Below are 21,637 nucleotides of genomic sequence, written 5' to 3'. Positions count from 1 at the left end.
CATTTACCTTTGTATCAAATTGAATACTTCTTCCATTTAGAAATAATTGTACCATTTCTATCTTTCACGCATGTCGATATATGATTTCAGCTATTAATATATTTAACTAGTTTTGAAGCCCGTACGTTGCACGGGTTGTTTTTTATATATATTTTTTGTTAACATTATTGATTTTGTATTACTGTAAAATGAGATTTTTCAACACGATTTTATTTACATACTTCATCTGTTAACTATCTATTTAGACCAATCAACTTTTAGTAAAAAAAAACAATTATAATTGTCAATGTTACGTTTACTTTATCTTAATAAAATCATCATTAATTATTCATCAAATTGCCTCATAAAGTTACGCTTACTTTAGTAAGGATTTACTTATCCACTACACTTGTTAATTAAAGGAGTACCTCTATGCTAAACTACCCTTTTTTTTTTCTTCTTAAAAATCATGCCCAAACCCATTATTGTAGTAGAAAAAAATTGATAAAATATTTGTCATTATACCCTTATTTTTAAATTATCTTTAATATTTTTAATTATCTATTAATAAAGTTTATAAAAAGTTGATATAAAGTTAGTATTGCAATGGTTGTTTCCATCTCTAAATAAGTGAAGGCATGTTGACCGGTATTGTCAACTAACATATCAGTATATCACTCTGATAAAAGTTTAAAAATAAAATAAAGCAGATATTGAGTGGCCACAAATGCAAAGAAGCTATCATTGAAAATGTTGGCTACTTTAGTAGATTTGCAGCAGTTCATTAGATGTTTTTTTTTTTTTACAGGAAGCAGTTCATTAGATGTTATCGTATAGTTTAGGCAAATCTCAAGAATCAAGTTTTTTTATTTTATTTCGTGATTTTATATGTGAATCATAGCCGTAGAGTGAATATACAGTATAGTAGTACTTATAATAGATTCCTAGTTATAATAGATCCGTAAAAGATAATATTTTTTGGTTTTTGTAATAGCCGGAGAGTGAATAAACTCTTATCTCTCAGACTCAAAATTTTATTATCTCTCCAACTCTAAATTTTATTATCTCTAAATTAATAAGATGATGTGACAATCCTAGGTGGCGCGCTCTATGCTCCCGAAAAGTTCCTCTTTTATATATATATATTGATGATTATCAATAAGTAAAAATTATAAAAAGTTTATTTTTAAAAAATTTACATCGAGAGTCGACACAAATCTAATAAGATCCCATATGACGTATGTTTTCCCTGAAATATAAATCACCAAAGGCAATTTAAATTTAACATATGAATAGTGCACAAAATAGAAAAGATAAAAATATTTCTAAACGGCAGAAGTTCTTCATAATGGTGCCTTGGACAGTTGAGAGATCTTGGGCCTTTATCATTTGGGTACAGGCGCACAGCTTTGCCAAGTAGGCTTTTGGGGCATGATGGTGTAATATAGGTGCAAGATCAACTATTAGTCTATTAGGCTTGTGCCCATATTTGGACCCCAACATAAATTATTTTTTCTCTCACGAGTTTTTTTAATATTTGAGTACCTTTTTGGTACCGATTCCATACAACTTTTTAGTTCAATTAGCTTAACAATCTCAGCTACTGAACTAAAAAGAAGTTTACCAAAATTTTATAAAGCTGAGCATAAGAAAGTTGGATTTGAAAAGTTAACATTTAAACTTTTATCCATCCTATAATCTAAACTATTTTTAGCAAGTTCAATTAAGCACACCTAAACATTTTCGACTACATCTTCAACTAATCTCCATCAATGGCGGATGCAATACCCAAGATTTTGGATATTATAATGTCAATTATAGATTCAAATGAATTATTGATAATTTGAGGTTGCTAAATTGACAATCAACATAATTATATATATTTATTTTCTTAAAGGATTGATGGAACTTTTATATAATCTAGGACGTGAAGTAATACTCTTTGCCTCATCATATACTAGTTTTTATACACGTGATGTGTGCAACAATATTTTTGGACATAATTGTTACTCAGTATTGAAACAAACAATGTAAAGAGGAGATAAATACTGCTAATCAAGATTGATATGGATTGAGGTTCATGCCAAATCAGGTACAACAGAGCTAAGATAAACATAATTTGTTTTCATGATTTTATGTAATATTGTTGTTTCACTATATGATTAACGCTAGTTGTTTGTTAATAATAATAAAAAAAATGTAGCCAAAGCCACGAAGTCACATGTATGCAAGTAACAAACCCATATAATTTTACTTACCTACCCATATGACTATCAATCCCACCTATCATATAACTATCCACCCCATATACATATATAAATAATGTATCTCAATTTTTTTCCCATCTAATCCTCCACATTTTCATCTTCCTACTTACAACCTTATATCTCCTATTCCCTTAAAAAATTAGAACGACTCATCTCATTATCCTCAGTATCTTTCATATCTCACTTAAAAAGATTGAGATTTCATATTCATATTCACAACAAACACCACATTAATAAGCCAATTATGGTGTCAAAATTAACCTCATCAACGCTCCATTAATCTTTAGGGTAATTTTGATCTCTGTTTTTGTTGGTCTTTTTAGGTTTTCATTTCGATTTGGATGGTAATAATGTTCAAAACATTCATGGGAAAGGGATTAAAATTGGAGTTTAATTTGGTCGATGAATTAAATGGAGCCTCAAATTTGAAGGTAATTCTTTACGTCTTATGTTCCTAAATTTCGTCCTAAAAATGTAATTGTCAAGTAAATTTCTCAAAGATCCGATTACATTGTAATTGAACTTTCATTTGTGAAGATGGTTTGTTTTTAAGAAATTAAATTTGTTGCTGAAGTTCTTGAATCATCCTCTTTTCCTTTATTTTTTTTCAAGACTTCTTCAACTCCTTTTTTTTTATTTTTAATTATTCATAATTTTTCTACTCCTTTTTCTGGGCTTTAAATTATTCATAAGAATTTTCAATAAAATCACTTGTTTTCATCGATTTTCAATTTTACTATTTATTTTGGCAAATTAGTGTAATTTCATTTTCAGTTTGATTTTTGTGTCATTGTTATTGTATTCGAAATTGAATTATATTTTATAATTCCTTTTTTTGTTACATACATGTACTATTTTTTTAAATAATTATTTCGAAATTTATACAATACAGACTTAAATTATTCATGTAATTCGAATTTAAGAGTTAGTTTTTTTTCAACTAATTTGAAATAAACTGGAAGATTTAAAAGAATTATGTACCTTTTTTAGAAGTTCACATATCATCAATGGACAAATATGAATCTCCCCATCGAAATCTTATGTTTTTATGAAGTATGTAATTGCTAACGGGATGTTGTCTTAACGTTGTATTGTATTGGTAATTCTTTTTTAATAAGTAATTGTAAATTATCCTTGGGAACGGAGTATATAATTGCTAATGGGTTATAGTTTGTAATTGAATTTTCTTGTTTTTGTAAAATTTTCTCATTTGAATGATTTGTATAACGTGAATTATGTAATCCTATTGATTTCAATTAACTTGTTATTGACTGTTACAATTGTATTTCCGACAATTTTTTTGAAGTCTCTTTTTGGTTGCAACTGGTTTTGTAATTAGTTTAGAAAAGGAAGGGGGTAAAAGTTAAAACATTCTCTTCAAATGGGGACACCATGGTTCCCTCTTTCCCTTGTATAATGGAAATATTAGGTATTAGTGATCTCAGTCCTATCTATACTTGTATACAACTCAATGTAAAATATAGGCCTTTAGCTACGTTACATAATCCAAGTTCTCTCTTTATCAAAAGAATATACACTTTAGGGCCATTCGATAAGAGGGTGTTTGTTTAGGGGGATTAGGGGGGTGGGAATGGGATATTATATCCCCATGGGTAGATATCCCATGTTTGTTTGAGGGGATATCTAAATTCCTATGTGAAGGGGAATGAGATTAAACCCCCCTTTATCCCACCAAAATAAGACATGGGGGAGGCAGGTATTAGAGAGAGGATTATTTTTAGTTATGTTAAAAGACGAATTTACCCTCCCAACATAATCCCACTAACATACCAAACAAGATATTGGAATATATTTAATGAATTCCCACCTTCTAACTCCCATTCCCCATCCCATCCTCTAATTCCCAAACTCCCATTCCCTCATACCATACACCCCGTAAGTTTTTATTTTTTAATATGTTGTAGAATGAACTTAAAATAAGTTTATTTATACTTATGGATCATATCAATTTTGAAAAAAAGATAACAAATCACGAAAAAACACCTATAATAAACTTATTTGTTATCGTTTTTGTTTTTTCATTTTTATGTTTTTGAAAGGTAAAAACAAAAAAAATATGAAACCATAATATATAGTTCTCAGTAATTTGTTATCAGTTTTAAAATTGATAAGTATAACTGATTTTAAAATTCATAATACTTCTTATATCATAAAATTCAAAAAAACTCAAAAACTAGAAACGGTTAGTGATCCCAAAAGTTTCCTTCAAGTAATATCCCAAAAGTTTCTAAACAAATAAAAAGTAAAAACTGATTTTTTTTTTTTTAAAAAAAGAACGAAGACTTTAATTCCTTATAACTATGATAATCTCAAAAACTTTAATACCCAACTAAAAATGATTGAAACCCTATATGCACATTTTCAATGTAATCATGATAACCAAAAAACACTCTCGTGCGACAAGAAATCGAAACACGATTATCAGGAGATTGATACATCTACCCAAGGTAGACTATCCACTAGAATTAAACAATATAAATAAACTATAATAATCAAAGGTTCTTCATAATCAAATCCAAACATGATGAAATAACATCGGCAACTTAAACAGAGAAACTAGATTAAAATTATAAACATACTAATAGAACAATATTGTAACTTCATCATAATAAGATTGGTACAATACCATATAGTAGAAGCATCAATTAACTAGGCACCCAACTGATCAGACCAACAATAAATAACATCGACATCTTCCATTTCCAGATCAAGAGGAGTTTGAAAATCTTTAACTTGCTTATTCAAGTAGGTGAACCTAAAGGCATTATAACTGAAACCCATTTGAAGACAGTAACTAACCATAAGTTTTCCTAATGGAATGTTACGTTTCACGTTGAAGGTTACATCTTTTGTATGTTGTTTCTCTACTGTAATCTTCACTGTCTTCCCAACAATTATGTTATCGCTTCTTTTTGCTAATCTTCTTAGAAGATCGACGCTGGTGAGCGTCGAAATTGGGGAAGGGCTGCGTGATTTTGATGAACCGTAATCTTCCATTGTGTTACACTTGTGGTAGATATGGAATATGGAATATGGAGTAGGAGTGGCTTTGTTTCCTCTTTATATGCCAAGGAAGGGATCCACGCCGGTTATCAAGGGGAAGTTTTTGGTTTTTAAATAATACCTATCTAGATTCTAGGTTAATCTAAGGCCCGTTATCATTTTTTGTAGTTTTTTTTAAAAAAAAACTAAAAATCAAAAACAAGAATGCAGGAAAAAATGATTTTCACTTTTTAGTTGTCCGTTTTGAAAATGATCACGTTCTTTAAAAATTTGACTAATTTGATATTCTTTTTTTTTGACGGGAAATTTGATATTCATTATAGGACATATATCATATGACTTTGAAAATCAAAAAATAGAAAACCACACTATTGACTATACGGGTTGCATGATTTATTTACTTTTTTTTTTGAAGTATTATAAATCATTTAAGTAGTTATTTGGTATACAGGAGATTAGGTAGACAATAAAAATTCCCATGATTTTTTGAATTAGGTTGTTGTTTGGTTGACAACAACGAGGAAAATAAAAGCAATGAAAATTCCTGGTAAATTCAAATCCCCACCAAACGTGGAAATTCATTCAACTAAAATCCCCTTAGGCTATGTTTAGGCTATGTTCAGTTCACCTGAAATTTTCTGATCTGAACTTATCTGATCTGATCTGATCTGAACTTATTTTTTCTGATCTGATCTGATCTAATCTGATCTGATCTGATCTGATCTGATCTGATCTGATCTGATCTGATCTGATATGATCTTTTATAAAATATATTATTAATATTATTTTATTACTTTGTAATTCATTATTATGCAATACTTTATAAAATCTTAGTTATATTATTATTATTACTATTGGCATTTCACCAAAATTTCATTTAATCTCTTTTCTTTATAATTTTGCTAATATTATATATAAACACATGTTTGAAAATAAACTAGTGTTTATATAGATAAATTAGGAAATAATATATTGTAGAAGATTTGAATATTCAAATATTATATTTAGCTAAGGACAAAAAGTTTAAAGGGGGACACCATAACTCTCCCCTTTACTTATATAATTAGTTTTTTTTTTGTTTTTTTTTACCTTTTATTTAATAGATAGTTTTATTTTCTATTTTACTTTTTTTTAATTAAAGTAAGTAGTTATTTCTTCTTTTTTCCTTGTTCTTTTTTTTCTATTTTTTGATATTCCTACCCCTTTTGAAATATAGAATAGAAATAGAAATAGATTTTCATAACTATGAACATTGACATGAGTTTTTTTAGTTATAATAAAATAATAAAATAATAAGTGCCCTTTTAAATTATGTATTGAGAAAAAGGCAGTGGATGCAATACATAAAAAAGTCAGTGGGTGGATTACTTGTTATATATGTATTGAGAAAAAGGCAGTGGGTGCAATACATAGGTTATGAGAATCTATCTCTCAAGGTCAAAAGGCCGCAGTTTTGACGCATTACTTTCATTATTTGCAGTTTTTTAGAAAAATAAAATAAAATCAAAAGCTTCTATGAACACAAACCTTGAACAGAGTGTTCTTGACAAACTTTTTTACCTTTCAAAAAATTGACTCATCTTTTTGTTGGATGGTAATTTCCCATGTATTCAGATGTTTGTTGGTTGGAAGACAACATAAATTCTACTAGGTATTGTTAGAATTTTCTGATGCATCAAAATTGGTATAAAAGCCAACTAATTGATGGAAACTGATTTCATCCCTTCCTCAACCCTTCTGAGATCCATTCAAAATTAGAGTGCAACAAAGGTTTTTCTCTGTCTCAAAGGTTATTGCTTGGAACATTTTCGATCTTCCTTCATCTGTGAGGTTAGTAGTACTCTAATATACTTTTTTTGGAAAAATATTCTCACCGTCGTTATTTTTTTCTTTATATTTTTTCTTTATATTTTTGCTGATAGTACTATAATATACTCGTTTACTTCTTTTTTTTATATATATATATATATTTTTGAGAGATAATTGGAAGTCAAAATTATTGTTTTTCTGTTTGGGTAGAAGTGTTTTGGAAAGTGTTTTTTCTGTGGGATCTGACTGTTCTTCGAATTGCTGTTCATGGTAATCTGGTTAACTTTTGATCAGTTTCGCTGTTTGCATATTTATATGATCAGTCAAAATTATAGTACTAATTTGCATTATGTAGGAAGTAGTAAAAAATTTAATATGTAGACCTTGAACATAGAAATATATAGCATCCGATTGAAAGACTGTAACAACATGTACACTAGCATACCGAAAAGTTAATTTTGTCATATAAATATGCATGGAAGGGCAAGTTATTTGATCATATTTATGGTTTCATAATAACTTATTATAAGACTGTTGTCAATCCTACTAGTAAGCATCTAGATTTTCATTGAGACTCACCAAATCGGAAACAACATAAATGATTAACATAATTTACTTAAATTCACATTCCACAAAATGCACATCATGTCTTCATAACAACCAGCTTCATTGCAAGATGCAGATTTTTACCATAAACATATACTATTAAAAGCATAAAAACAGAACATAATGTTACAAGTGTTTACTCTTTAGCTATCGTTTTAATTCCCTCTGTGTATGTCTTTGTTAATGGCATATAAAGTGGCTAGAACCTGTTGCTTATAGTACTATAATAATTGGAAGCCAAAATTATTATTTTTCTGTTTTGGGTAGAAGTGTAAATACAAGGAAAATAAATCTATAGTGTTTGTAGTTTAGTTTGCTTTTTAATTTTTTGCAATTTTTTGTGAGTTATTTGACAAAACTATGAAAGATGTATAAACTAATATTTAAAGTTTGTATTATAATAGTTGTAATGGCCGAAAGGGTGACATGGTCTGACGATATTACCGAAATATTTTTGGATATATGCATTGAGTTCAAAGTGGGTGCGTTCTCAAAGGTGAATTGGGATAAAATAGTGGCTAATTTGAACATGAAAAGTGGGAAGAATTTCAATGCGAAACAAGTAAGAAATTTGGGATGATTTACGCAAAAAATTTAAGATTTGGAATGAAATGGAACTCAAATGGACTGGACTTGCATTTGATCCTATTACTGGTTGCCCACAAGTTGAACATGACAGATGGAAAGTGTTTGTTAAGGTATGACATTATAAGTTATTGTCTGTGTCATAAATATCACTTTGTTTTGGCATTATTGATAAAAGTATTCAACCTTTTTTATTGCAGAAACATAAGGGGATACCTGCGAGATTCATTAAAAGGCCTTTACCCCATTTAGAGTTATTACGAAAACTTTTTTTAGGATCATTTGCTACTAGCAAGTATAGTTTTTCTCCAGCAATGGGGGAGGGGCAACTTAGTGGAGATAATAATGAAGGCTCGGGTGATAGTGATGACCAGAATGAGAGCATGGATCTAAACAATGACAATTGCGAAAATGATGCACAGAGTGTATCCCCTCCAAGAAGTACCTCAAAGGGTAAACGTAAGAGTGATGGATGCAGTAGTGTAGGAAAAAAAAGTAAAACGAGTAGTATTGATTCTTGTATAGAGTTGCTAAGAATGTCTATCGAAGCTGGCTCGATGCAGATGGTTGGAAATAAATATGAAAAAGCCTAGATGCTCTATATAAAATTGAAGGAGTTGTTGAACAAGGTGAAGGGTTTATATACCAATGTATGCAATTCTTGCATCAAGGAGATAATGCTGAATTTTTCTTGGGACTTCGCTCCAATGAGCAGAAACTCATGTTCTTGAGAACGGCATTTGCATGTCCTTCTAAGGAAGCTTATATTCCTCATCCTTATGATAAAGCTACTTCAAGTGTTAGCGATTAACCTTATTTTGCATTTCGGTTTTTAATGAGTTATCTCTACTATATAGTATTATGCTAATATTAATCTAGGTATTATTATAGAGCTACTATTTTGTATGACCTTTAAGTTTAAGTAGCTTCATATGATGTTATTGCATTATGTTAAATTTTATTATGGAACTTTTAAGCTTTATTTGCCAATATTACGACCTTTTATATTTCAATTATTTGTTTGTTGCAATTTCTTAAGTCTATACACTATTATGAGTTGTTCAATTATGATGCAATTTTGTAGAATGGACGCTATGATTCGGATTTGTGTCACAATCATTGCATTAGAGGAGTTGAAGAGATTACTCACACCAATTGAAAGATTACCTTTAAGGATAGGTGGAGAAGGTGGTAGTGAATATATACATAGATTGTTACATGTTCATCCACATCTATTTAAAGAGCAATTAAGATTAGATAGAAATGTATTTTTACAATTGGTTACTTGTTTATCGGAAAAAAATTTACTATCAAGTGGTAGATTCATCGAAGTAGTGGAGCAAATAGGAATTTTTCTATATATTATGGCTAAAGGAAGTTCCTATCGTGATGTTGCTGATCGATTTCAACATTCAATTGCAACAATTAGTTTCTATTTCAAACAAGTATTGAAAGCATATCACTTCACACCGCATCAAGATTTGAATGAAGTGCCTGCACAAATAGCGCAAAACCAACTATATTGGCCATTCTTTAAGGTAACACTTCACACCACCTTATAATTTTACACCGCATTACTTGGCATAATTAATATCTTCTATCTAGAATGGCAATACACATTATTTTTTGTTATGCTTTAAGGATTGTGTTGGAGCTCTAGATGGGACTCATATAAATGCACTTGTAAGCGACAATGATGGTATAGCATTTCGAGGACGCAAAGGAAACAAAACGTGGAATGTTTTGGCTGCATGTTCGTTTGATAGATTATTCACATTCGTCAATGTTGGATTTGAAGGGAGTGCTCATGATATCACGGTTTGGAGTCATTGCTTAAGTGAACCCAAATTTCAATTTCCACACCCCCCCGCAGGTATGAATAAGTAAAAAAAGTTTGTTTTATTGCAACTATAATACAAGAAAAAATATTTACATTTTCATTTTTTAACAGGAAAATACTATTTGGTAGATGCTGGATATCCAAATACTATTGGATACTTGAGTCCAGTTAAAGATAAAAATATAAGATATCACATTCCTGAATTTCAAAATGGCCCCCCTCCAGAAGGCATGCTAGAAAACTTTAATTATCGTCACTCATCTCTCCGTACTACAATTGAAAGATGTTTTGGAACCCTTAAAAAGAGATGGAAAATATTGTCAAACATGCCGAACATGGATGTCCCATATCAATTGGCTATTATGGTTTCTGCATTCACACTCCAAAATTTCATTCGATTGTATGAGTTGGATATACCGATATCAAGGACCGTAAATATTGCACCAAGTAGAGCAGATTATGATATGTTCAATGACTTGCGCAAGAAAGAAATGGATAGGGTGCAACTTCAAATAGCTGAAGAGATTTGGAATTCGGTAGAAGGAGAAATACCATATCTAAATTTATAATTTGTATCTCGCACTTAGCTTATTTTGAAATGTAATCCGAACTTAGGCTATGTTCAGTTCACCTGAAATTTTCTGATCTGAACTTATCTGATCTGATCTGATCTGAACTTATTTTTTCTGATCTGATCTGATCTGAACTTATTTTTTCTGATCTGATCTGATCTGAACTTATTTTTTCAACAAGATCTTATCTTTTATAAAAATAATATTATTACTTTGTAAATCATTATTATGCAATACATTATAAGATCTTCTTTATAGTGTTACTATTATTATCATTTTATTTCTATTACAACTTTTATACAACTTTTATTATTAATAATAATTATTATTATCATTATTATAAGAACAACAATAATAATTATAATCATAATTATTATTATTACTAAAAATATTATATAACTCAAGTCATTATTTTATAAGAGCACTTATACAATGTTTCACACTTTCCCTTAAAAAAAAGTTTCACACTTGAGAAGTCGGCAAACTGAACTCTTTTTTTTCATATAAAATAGAACAAGATATACAAACAACTATGACTTGAGCAAAAAAAATAATAAATATCGTGCAACTTCAAATAGCTAGAGAGATTTGGAATTCGGTAGAAGAGGTATACCGAATCTAAATTTATAATTTGTATTCACACTTAGCTTATTTTGAAATGTAATCCGAAATTAGTAGTTTCGTTGTCATGAATTTGAGATATCATATTTTATATATTTCTTATTTTTGCGTCAATCTTATGTTCTTAACATGTGGCTTTTAATTTTCTATTATTTAATAACAACAAAATAACTTAATATAATAATACAATGACATTTATAATGGTAACAACAAGATTAATAATAATTACCAATATTAATAATTAATAAGTACAACAACAACAACAATAATAATTCTTTTGAACAAATGTACTAGTAAATAATAATACCCCTTTGTATTTTTTTATCTTTGTCACTTAGAATCTTGACACTATTCACAATTAGAGATAATTTTTAGATTTTTTCTAATATATAAGAAAAAATATAGTCATGTGGGGTCTTGTTTGATTCGTCTCAATGATACTTTATTAATATTCAATTATTATAATTTTTATTAATATGTAGTGAAAGATATTTAATAATAATAAGTTTTTAAATATAAGCATGATATGATCTGAACTGATCTGATCTGATCTGATCTGATCTGATATGATCTGATCTGGTCTGATCTGATCTGATCTGAACTTATTTTTTCCGATCTGATCTGATGTGAACTTATTTTTTCTGATCTGATCTGATCTGATCTGATCTGATCTGATTAGATCTGAAATAAGCAAAAATAAGGTGAACTGAACATAGCCTTAATAGTTTCGTTGTCATGAATTTGAGCTATCATATTTTATATATTTCTTATTTTTGCGCCAATCTTATGTTCTTAACACATGGCTTTTAATTTTTTATTATTTAATAACAACAAAATAAAAAACAATGATAATAATGAAATTTATAATAATAAGAATAAAATTAATAATAATTACTAATATTAATAATGAATAATTACAACAACAACAATAATAATCCTTTTGAATAATAATAATGAGTTTTTAATTATAAGCATGATCTGATCTGATCTGATCTGATCTGAACTTATTTTTTCTGATCTGATCTGATCTGATCTGAACTTATTTTTTCTGATCTGATCTGATCTGATCTGATCTGATTAGATCTGAAATAAGCAAAAATAAGGTGAACTGAACATAGCCTTAGTTCACCTGAAATTTTCTGACCTGAACTTATCTGATCTGAACCTATTTTTTTTGATCTGATCTGATCTGAACTTATTTTTTCTGAACTGATCTGATTACAAGATCTTATCTTTTAGATTTCTCTCAATATATAAGAAAAAATATAGTCATGTGGGGTCTTGTTTGATTCGTCTCAATGAATACTTTATTAATATTCAATTATTATAATTTTTACTAATATGTAATGAAAGAAATTTAATAGTAAAAATGAGTTTTTAAAACTGATAGATCTGAACTGAACTTATTTTTTCTGATCTGATCTGATCTGATCTGATTAGATCTGAAATAAGCAAAAATAAGGTGAATTGAACATAGCCTTAGTCATTCAAAATTATCACATCAATTAATGAGAAGTGCAAATTCATTTATGCCAACCAAACACATAAGTTAATCTTCAAGGAATCAAAAAATAACTATCGAGAAAATGAAACTTCTCATGAAAATTAAATTTTCATATATATCAAACAATCACAAAAAGAACTCTACTTTAAAGATAAGAAGTGGTTTCAATTTTCAAGTTAGTTAACCAAGGATATTGATACATGATAAAATTCAAAATTAGTCATGAATTAGTAGTGAAATCAATAATTCAAAGCAAAATATCTTTCTATAATATTTGGTCTAATAAGATTATCAACCAAACAAAATTCTACATTTCCTTCAAAATGCTACATGGACCCCCAAAATTCAACCAAACAACCACTAATTGTTTCTTTTAAATCAACAAGCATTCCTTAAGAACAATAATGAGTCTTGAACTCTTGACTCCAAGTCACTAAACAAATGAACAAAAAATATTACATTATGCCCTAAGAAAGGAAGTAAACATAAACATGCATATAGAACAACCAAATAAGTAACATAATTATTAGATTAGATTGCACGAGCAGAACCACCAATCATATCATCCCAACAATCAATAACATCTTCATCTTCCATTTGGAGATCAAGAGGAGATTCAGAATCCTTAAGTGGCTTACCCAAATATGTGAACTTAAAACCCTTGTCATTTAAACCCATTTGAAGGCAGTAGTTTAACATTAGTTTTCCTAAAGGACGGTTACGTTTCACTAGAAAGGTTAAATCTCTTGTGTGTTGTTTTTGTACTGTGATCTTCACTGTTTTCTCATCATTACTTATCTTGCTGCTTGCGATATCGTCGCCGGTGACCGCCGAATTTGGTGTAGGACTGTGTGCTTGTGATGACCCACAAGCTTCCATTCTCTACTACTCTTTGTGTATTTTTTTTACTAATGCAAATTTTACTTTTAGCCCTAATATAGTGAGTAGTGACTAGGGAGTGGTGCTAGGGCTTATATAGACTAAGAGAAAGTGAAGGGTAATTATGGTAATCGGCACCAAAATTTACAATTTAGGTTTTGTAAAAATTTATGGAGTCCAAACAATTATTTACTACACCAAAAATGTATTGACTTAGGGGGAATGCTACATCTATTTAGTGGGTAGTTTTTTTTTTGAGGGGTTGTTTGTTTTTATCTGTAGTGGGTTGTTGACCCATTGGATAGATAAAGAATTAAAAAACTATTAAAACTGATGAGTTGGATTCCACTATTATTTGTTTCTATTTGTAGTGGGTTGTTGACCCAGTGGATAGATAAAGTTTTTCCCGTTAATATAATCTTTCATTCTCTCTCTTTTCGAGAGTTTCTTTCTCTCCTTTTATGGGAGTTTGTAGTTTGATTTTATTCTTTTTCCATGTGAAAGTTTTAAAAATGATATGGAAAATTGTTCGTATTGGTTGAAGTTCAAGACCATCAACATCGAGGTATTATAAATTCGGATATAGTCAACATGGTTAAGCTAAGAATTTTCTTCTCAAACTATGTCAAAATGATAGACTATCTCCATCTATAGTTGCGGGATTCAACAAATACATACAAGGGAGTTATATATGTTATATTGTTTGATCTGGTTCATTGTTATTTTTTCGAATACAAATTTGATTTGATCTTGTGGGATTATAGCTTGTTTTTCTTAAATACTTAGGCCTCGTTTGGTTCACATGGGAAGTAATTTCCCATGGGAATTTACATTTCATGGGAAATTATTTCCCTTGTTAATTTCCTAGGAATTAGACAAAATTGTTTGGTTGACACCATAGGAAATTGCATTTCCTAGGAAATTACTCACCAAGGGGGGGCTTGGTGAGTGATTTCCCATGTTTCATGGGAAATTCTATTTCCTATGCTTCTCCCATTTTCCTCCAACCAAACACAACACTCATAATGTATTTCTTAGGAATTTCTATTTCCAAGGAAAATAGCTTCCAACCAAACAACACCTTATTGTAGATGTTGTTTGGCATTGCATTAATGAAAATTTTTTTCAAAAAAAAAGTAGTCAATATAATATTGATAGTATTGAAAATGTAACTTTATGTAATTTACAATAATAATCCAAGTTGAAATAATAGTCGTACTCACTCAATGCCACATCTCAAGTAGTAATAGATGCAATGCAAACTAGATTTACGAAGAAAAATATATATTTTGGGATTTATTCTCAATATTGTGGACAAAATATGTTGTCATTACCAATTTACTGTCATTCACTAATGTCTATCAAACCAACGTTATTGTTTGGTGGGATGGAAGAGGCATCTATGAAAAAATCTTCGTCCATCCACTTGAAATAAAAATTCATTGCATTGCCTATTAATGGTTTCGATTGATTTTGTTTTACCATTGACAAATCTAATTTCAACTATTCTTTTCAATAATATATAAAAACAAAGGTAATTATTTAGATTATTATTGATTTCGTCTAAATTCAAAAAATCGACTTTTTGGATACAAATAATATGGAGAAAATACTACAACTAGATTGAAACATTATAGAAGAACGAGAAAGTATTGGTAACTCACAATGAGATGCCAAAATAGTATCTCACAAAATTTTGATACTAAAATTAAGTCAAAATGGTACTAAAATAGAGTCATTTGGTACCAAAAGGAAGTTTGGTACCAAAATAGAGTTTCTTTGATTTTAGTGTCAAATAACTCTATTTTATCTACTTTAACTTAGGCCTTGTTTGGTTGACAAAACAAATCATGGGAAGACAAATTCCTAGGAAGTAGAAGTATATGAAGTTGTTTGGTTGTCAAAATCATGGGAATTTGTACTTCCTAGGAAGTTCCTCCAAAATAGAGGAAGTTACTTACCTAGGTCCCCCTAGGTAAGTAGAGCTTTCCATAGGAAGTTCTACTTTCCATTATCAACCAAACACAATTTTACACTTCCTAGAAATTTCAAATACATGGAAAAAATAACTTCCTAAAAAATATGACTTCTTATATACAACCAAACAAGACCTTAATTTTAATATCAACAATTTTATAAGATACCAATATGACATCTCAATATGTGACGCGAACCCAAGCTCCAGAAAAACCAAGAAAATAATACTAGCACTAATTTGAAGTGAAAAATAATTGTGTTTCATCATGACTATAAAGAGAAAATGTTCGATGGATGATGTCATGATCCATTTGATCTCTGTGGTCATCATTTTTCTCTATACTTCTTCTGTCACGTGACAATGTGACATGACCAAAGGTATGGAGAAGAAAGACGAGTGGTCAAAGACTCCCTTGGCCTTTTCTATTTACTATATTATTTTTTGCACAGTTTTTAAGATGTTTTAACTTTTAACCTTTTATATATTATTATATTTTTTAAGTAAAAATTATAAAGTTTAATATTATAAATTTACATATCGAAAAAAATCTAACAATATCACACATGATTAAATTTATACTTATATAATAAATTAAAATAATCGGTCAAAGACTCAAAGTTGATAGCTTAAATTTCCAAAATAGAAATGTACTTCCTCCGTTCTTTTTTTTAACAATTGGATTTATAATCTACTTATCCAGCACCCTTTCACTATGATTGTGATTTTTACGTAAGGAAAAATATAGTCATATGAATTCTTATTAGATTAGTTTCAATATATACTTTCAAAATACCAATTTTTTTTTATAACTTTACTTAAAAGTAATTAAAGATATTAATAGTTAAAGTTGTGCATTGTCAAGCGTAAAAACTCAATTATTATAATAGAAAAAAAACGATGGTGGTAGCAAATTAAAAAAAAGTGGAGAGAATACAACGAGATATTTTTAGGCTGGTGCCATATATGAGTAGGGACTAGAGGTGTTTATGAGCTTAGCTGGTTCATAAATTATTCGAGTTCAACTCAAATTTTATAGAGCCGAACATAGTAAAGTTCGATTTCAAAAGTTCGTAAATATGCTCAAAATATGTTGTAGCTATATTATTTTCCATATTATAGAAATTAAATGAAAAGTTATACTTACATCGAGCAAAATACTTGTGAAAAGCTCAAAGTAATTAGTTTAAACTTATTTATAAAATATATGCAATATAATTTTTTAACTCAGATTGAATTTTAAAGTAAATCAAACTTGAAAATGTTCGAAACTTGGCTTGAGTTCGAATAAAAATTGCTCGGTCTCATCTGGTTAACACCCCTAGTAAGGACAATAGTTATAACTTATAACCTTAAGGTTATGACTATAAAGTCGTAAAATGAAAAAACAATATCTTATCAAATAAAAATATCCATAAAACGCTTCATCTCCTCTGCTCAGTCATGGAACCCTAACTCACGCTTCATCTCCTCTGTTTTCGCTTTCCCAACTCCCCCTGCGGCGGCGCCGGCCGCGTGTATCTCTCCGGCGTGCGTCGCCGCAGTGGCCTCCACCCTTCCCAATGCTTCTCTTTCACCTCTTTCACTCCCTTTTCTATTTTCTCTTTCTTTCTTTTAATTTTCAGAAATCCTCTTTAAATCAGTTTTTTCCCAATTAATCTTCTCTAGGTTTGGTCTCAGTTTGTTTCCCTTCTCCAGGCTGTTTTGTTGTGTTATGGTTTTGCTGTTTGACAGATTGCAAGTTTTGTTTTTTGGTGGGCGTCCAACAAAGGTGGTCAAGTGAAAGTTCGAAGATGAGAATCCAAATCAAAGGTAAATCTTTTCAATTGGAATTGAGTAATGGTTTCTTAAAAATTGCTGAGTTCTATAATAATCGAAAACGGTGGATAAATTTTCCGATTAAGTTGATTGAATGGGTTTCCAATGTTCTTAATGGGTTGCTCAAAGTTGATTGAATTTGAACATTCTAGACGATTTGGTTGCCTTTGGTGGAAAATTCAATCTGGTTGTAATCGTTGGGGGTGGTTTTTGAAGTTAAGTGTGAAGATTAAGGGTATATGGTATTCAATTCTTGTCCCTGCATTAGGCAGTGTTAATCCTTGGAGGAATTTTGTCCATGCTTTTCTTCATGTTTCTCAAGAGGGTTCGAGTCTGGTTGCTGCTATTGTTAGTGAATGCAGGGATATCGGTTCAGATTCTTGTGCGTTTCTTCAACAAGAAGGTTCGCACCTCTCTCACGATAGTGATCTCAAGTTAGAAGTCGATGCTCTACTAAAATGGGAAAATCTGCAGTTTGACTCTAGTCATCCTAAGCTAGAGCGCATGATTCACCATGTTAAGGAATCAAATATCACTTGTGATGCAATGTGATTGTTGAACAATGAATCTTTCAAAAACAACAGTGTCAACAAGGAAAAAATGTCCACAGAAAATGCTAGTTTATGTGGCAATGGAAGTGCCCTTTCTTTTGCAAATGAAGTGTGTATCAAAGGAAGTTTAGTCTATGTTGATGGTGATGAGGTCTCTACTTGTGGTAATGGAAATGGTCGAAATGCAGTTTCAATTGGTGATCTTAGTGTTGATTCATTATTTTCGCTTGATTCTAATATGAGCAATATTGTGCCAATTCCTACTTTACAAAGGCCATTTAAGAAAAATCAATGTCAATTGCTTAATCACCTTGGGTTCCATCGCAATATGGAGAAGAATCATCAATCTCAAGTTCTTTGCCAGATTAAGGTGAAGAAAAAGGGAGTTCAAGTTGCAAGGAAATGGTGTAGTGAGGAGTATCCCAATGGTTAAATGGGTTTCCCTACTTCAATATTTAAGGAGTTCATGAGTTTCTTTGTTACTTTGTTTTGATCTTGTTGCCTTAGTTTGGTTTTTTCAGTCGGTAAGTTTAGGTGTTGTTTCTAGGTTTCTCAATTTGGAAGTTGTTGATACTCTAGCTTGTTCTAGCGGTTTCTTGTTGTTTTCGAGTAGTTGTTTTGGTGCTTATGGTGTTTGTCTCATCGCTCAAGGTGGTGTAATTTGGTATTTCAATGTATGCCTTGTACTCTTTTATGAGTATTAATGAAATGAGTTAAATTATCAAAAAAAAAAAAAGTCGTAAAATGAATTTATCAATATTGATGATTGATAATTGGATCATTTGCTTAGATACTTTTCCGTACTTCATTTTGTTGAGAGAAAAGTGACACTAGTTATTAGTTATGAGTTATGACCATAAGTTTGCTTCTCATCAGCTCTTTATTTATATTACTGCAAGAAAATAATGTGATACTCCCTCTGTTTTCTAAAGATCTTCTTTGTTACTGTTCCTATAGATACCAACGAGGATCCATTTTTGTGGGTTGTGGGGTGTAGGGTGTGTAAAGTAGGAGAGAGAAAGGGAGTAAAATTGAATTAATAATATAACGGTGGACCATATGATAGGGACATGAAAAGGTAAAAAGGGGAAAGAAAGTTCCAAATAAGGAATAAAGTAAAAGAGGGAAGATCTTTTGGAAACGCACTTAAACGGAAAGATGGAAGATCTTTAGGAAACGGAGAGAGTGGATAGTAAAGAAATTTCAAATTCTAAATATTTTATATATGTAAGATAAAATATGATTTATTTATTAGATAGTTTACTCACTACTAATACAATTTAAAATAGCTATGGTAGAAGATGTGACTGACCAATTTTGGTCAGACCATCTAAGTTTTGAGTATTATTTTATAACTATTTAGTTTCCAATTACTTTTGTATAGACATTTAACTATTTTTGAACGGTAAGTCTTGTGTACAGCCAGCTACACAGTGTGACTACATTTTTTTATAAGAGTAGTTTCAATTCATCATACAATAATCTTATTTACTCATGAGAGTAACATTATTTTGTTTATAAGTGTGACCAAAATTAATCGTACTAGTAAAATCCATTGATCCAATTTAGTATCAACAATAGGTAAAAATATTGTAACGCCATCTGTTCTTTGGATATGAAATCATTTAAAAATAATCTTCTTTTATTTTGACTATTACAAAACTAACCTTCATTTACTTATAAGAGTAACTTCTTATCCATTATAGTAACCCCAATTGTTCATCATCATAACCCCCAACTCAATTAAAAGTTAAATGTGTATTAGTTTCACCATCAACTAATAGTATGGTCAGCCACATATAAGAGTGTAAGACTTTGTAATTTTCGAAAGCTTTATTACTTTTTGGTTAACTGATTAAGGGCGTGTTCTGTTCACCTAAAAATATAAGTTTCAAGTCTAAAAAGTATTGATCTAACACGATACTCAAAAATATATTCTAATAAAGATCAATCAGGTCTAATAAGTTAAGTTTATATAAGTTTAAGTTTTTTCAGGTGAAAGAGAAAACACTCTAACAGTCTAATCATGAAACTATATTTCTTGAGACTTTTACCAACATTTAAATGAACTGATATCCAATTTAGTATCAACATTAAGTAAATATAGTTATCTCCATTATAGATTACTTTTTCTTTATTCCTCACAAAAAAATTACTTTTTATTTATTGACACTTTTTTTTTTTTTTGAGGGGATACTTTATTGACACTTGAGAGATGCTTTTTCTCCACTTCCCAACTCATGAAAACTTAATGGAACTCAACTAACAAGTCACAACTACCTCCCCTTGGGGAAAAAAAGTAAAAATAGGAAGGAAATACACCACAAAATCATGAAGCTTATCGATCATTATTAAACACCAGCTACCAAGGTAAGAAGCATTGTCATTTGTCACATTCATTTGAAACTTCTTCCCCAATTATGATTTATGATTCATCGCCCTCGCAAAAAAGAAATTGATTCCTCGCTGAATGAAAAATAATGAAAAGAGAAAAAGGTTATGAGACACTGAGGGACAAGTTTTGGTCGGAGAGTACATATGCCTATATGCCTTAACTCATATTCCAAAATTTCGATATCTAACCAATATTATAGGAAACACGTGGACAATGACATATGAGCGTATTATGTAGTTGAGATTTGAGGTTTTTTTTTTTTTTTTTTTTTGCCACAAGTACACACAAACAAAGACCAAACATAACCAACTACTCATGGTCAACGGCCATTCCGTGGGATACAAGACCATGTACACAACTATTATTACAAAACAGAACATTATTAGAGGTAATCATACTAGACTTTAATACTACAAACATGACAACCATTACGTAACATATGTTTTTTCCTTCGACAACAGTATATGCATGATGGAGAGATCAACTCCTTTTTTTAATTGTCTGTCATCAACCAGCATTTAGAAAAACGGTTTGATGATGAACCAACATTGGTCTTATTCTTAAAACTTCTCCTGCTACAACTATTCTTTCCATGTGGACAGGGTCGTTTCTTCGTTTCACTTACTGAATTAGAAAGTCGTGAATGTCACTTTCCTCTCGAACCTTGAACATACCAGGATAAGATTATGATATTCTTCTTGTTCTTGATATCATGATTGTGGCTATCTGTATCGCTACTCCGTGTTGCAGTATCCTCATCTCCATTCATGGACTCACCCATAGGCTCCATTAGAGAATTCTCTGTACTTTGATCTTCTCAATTCCATATTGAAATTACTTCACTATTTATTATGATTTAAGTTATCAAACCCCACTGAAAACAACCACACTCTTTTTTTTACACGCCTCTTTGCTCTTGATTCCATCATCTAAACTACCCTTATAGTCATCGTAGAACCAGACCTAGAATTGAAGCACTCAATAGTTTCTCGCTTCATTAACACTTGATAATTTTTCTGGGAATAAAGGAGTTCGGCCTACTTCTATTAGCAAACCGATATTTGAGCTCAACCGTAATTGTATTTCAAATTTAGAATGCTCTCGACATTCTTCATCTTCTCTTTTGTCACTTCTCTCATTTCAGGTGGAAAACTTTCCCCTTTCCTACTTAAACAATTTTGGTCTTCCATATATTTTATTCCAAATAAATCA

At 30.3% G+C, this 21,637-nt stretch overlaps 2 protein-coding genes across 2 annotated transcripts; one reads left to right on the top strand and one right to left on the bottom strand.

Annotated features, from left to right (window-relative positions):
- The first annotated feature begins 6,030 nt into the window (after positions 1-6,030).
- On the top strand, positions 6,031-9,093 carry LOC125499575 (uncharacterized). Its single transcript, XM_048648522.2, has 3 exons — positions 6,031-7,100; positions 8,090-8,383; positions 8,471-9,093. The coding sequence occupies exons 2-3, from the start codon at positions 8,297-8,299 to the stop codon at positions 8,861-8,863; spliced, it is 480 nt and encodes a 159-aa protein (XP_048504479.2). The 5' UTR covers positions 6,031-7,100; positions 8,090-8,296; the 3' UTR covers positions 8,864-9,093.
- Positions 9,094-13,338: 4,245 nt separating this feature from the next.
- LOC104886232 (uncharacterized) lies at positions 13,339-13,686 on the bottom strand. The gene has a single exon (XM_010670703.1). It carries the CDS (start codon positions 13,684-13,686, stop codon positions 13,339-13,341), a length of 348 nt encoding a protein of 115 aa, XP_010669005.1.
- Positions 13,687-21,637: the final 7,951 nt, after the last annotated feature.

This window comes from Beta vulgaris, chromosome 1 (assembly GCF_026745355.1).
Source record: "Beta vulgaris subsp. vulgaris cultivar EL10 chromosome 1, EL10.2, whole genome shotgun sequence".
NCBI classification, from domain to species: Eukaryota; Viridiplantae; Streptophyta; class Magnoliopsida; order Caryophyllales; family Amaranthaceae; genus Beta; species Beta vulgaris.
This window is presented reverse-complemented; position numbering and strand designations above follow the sequence as displayed.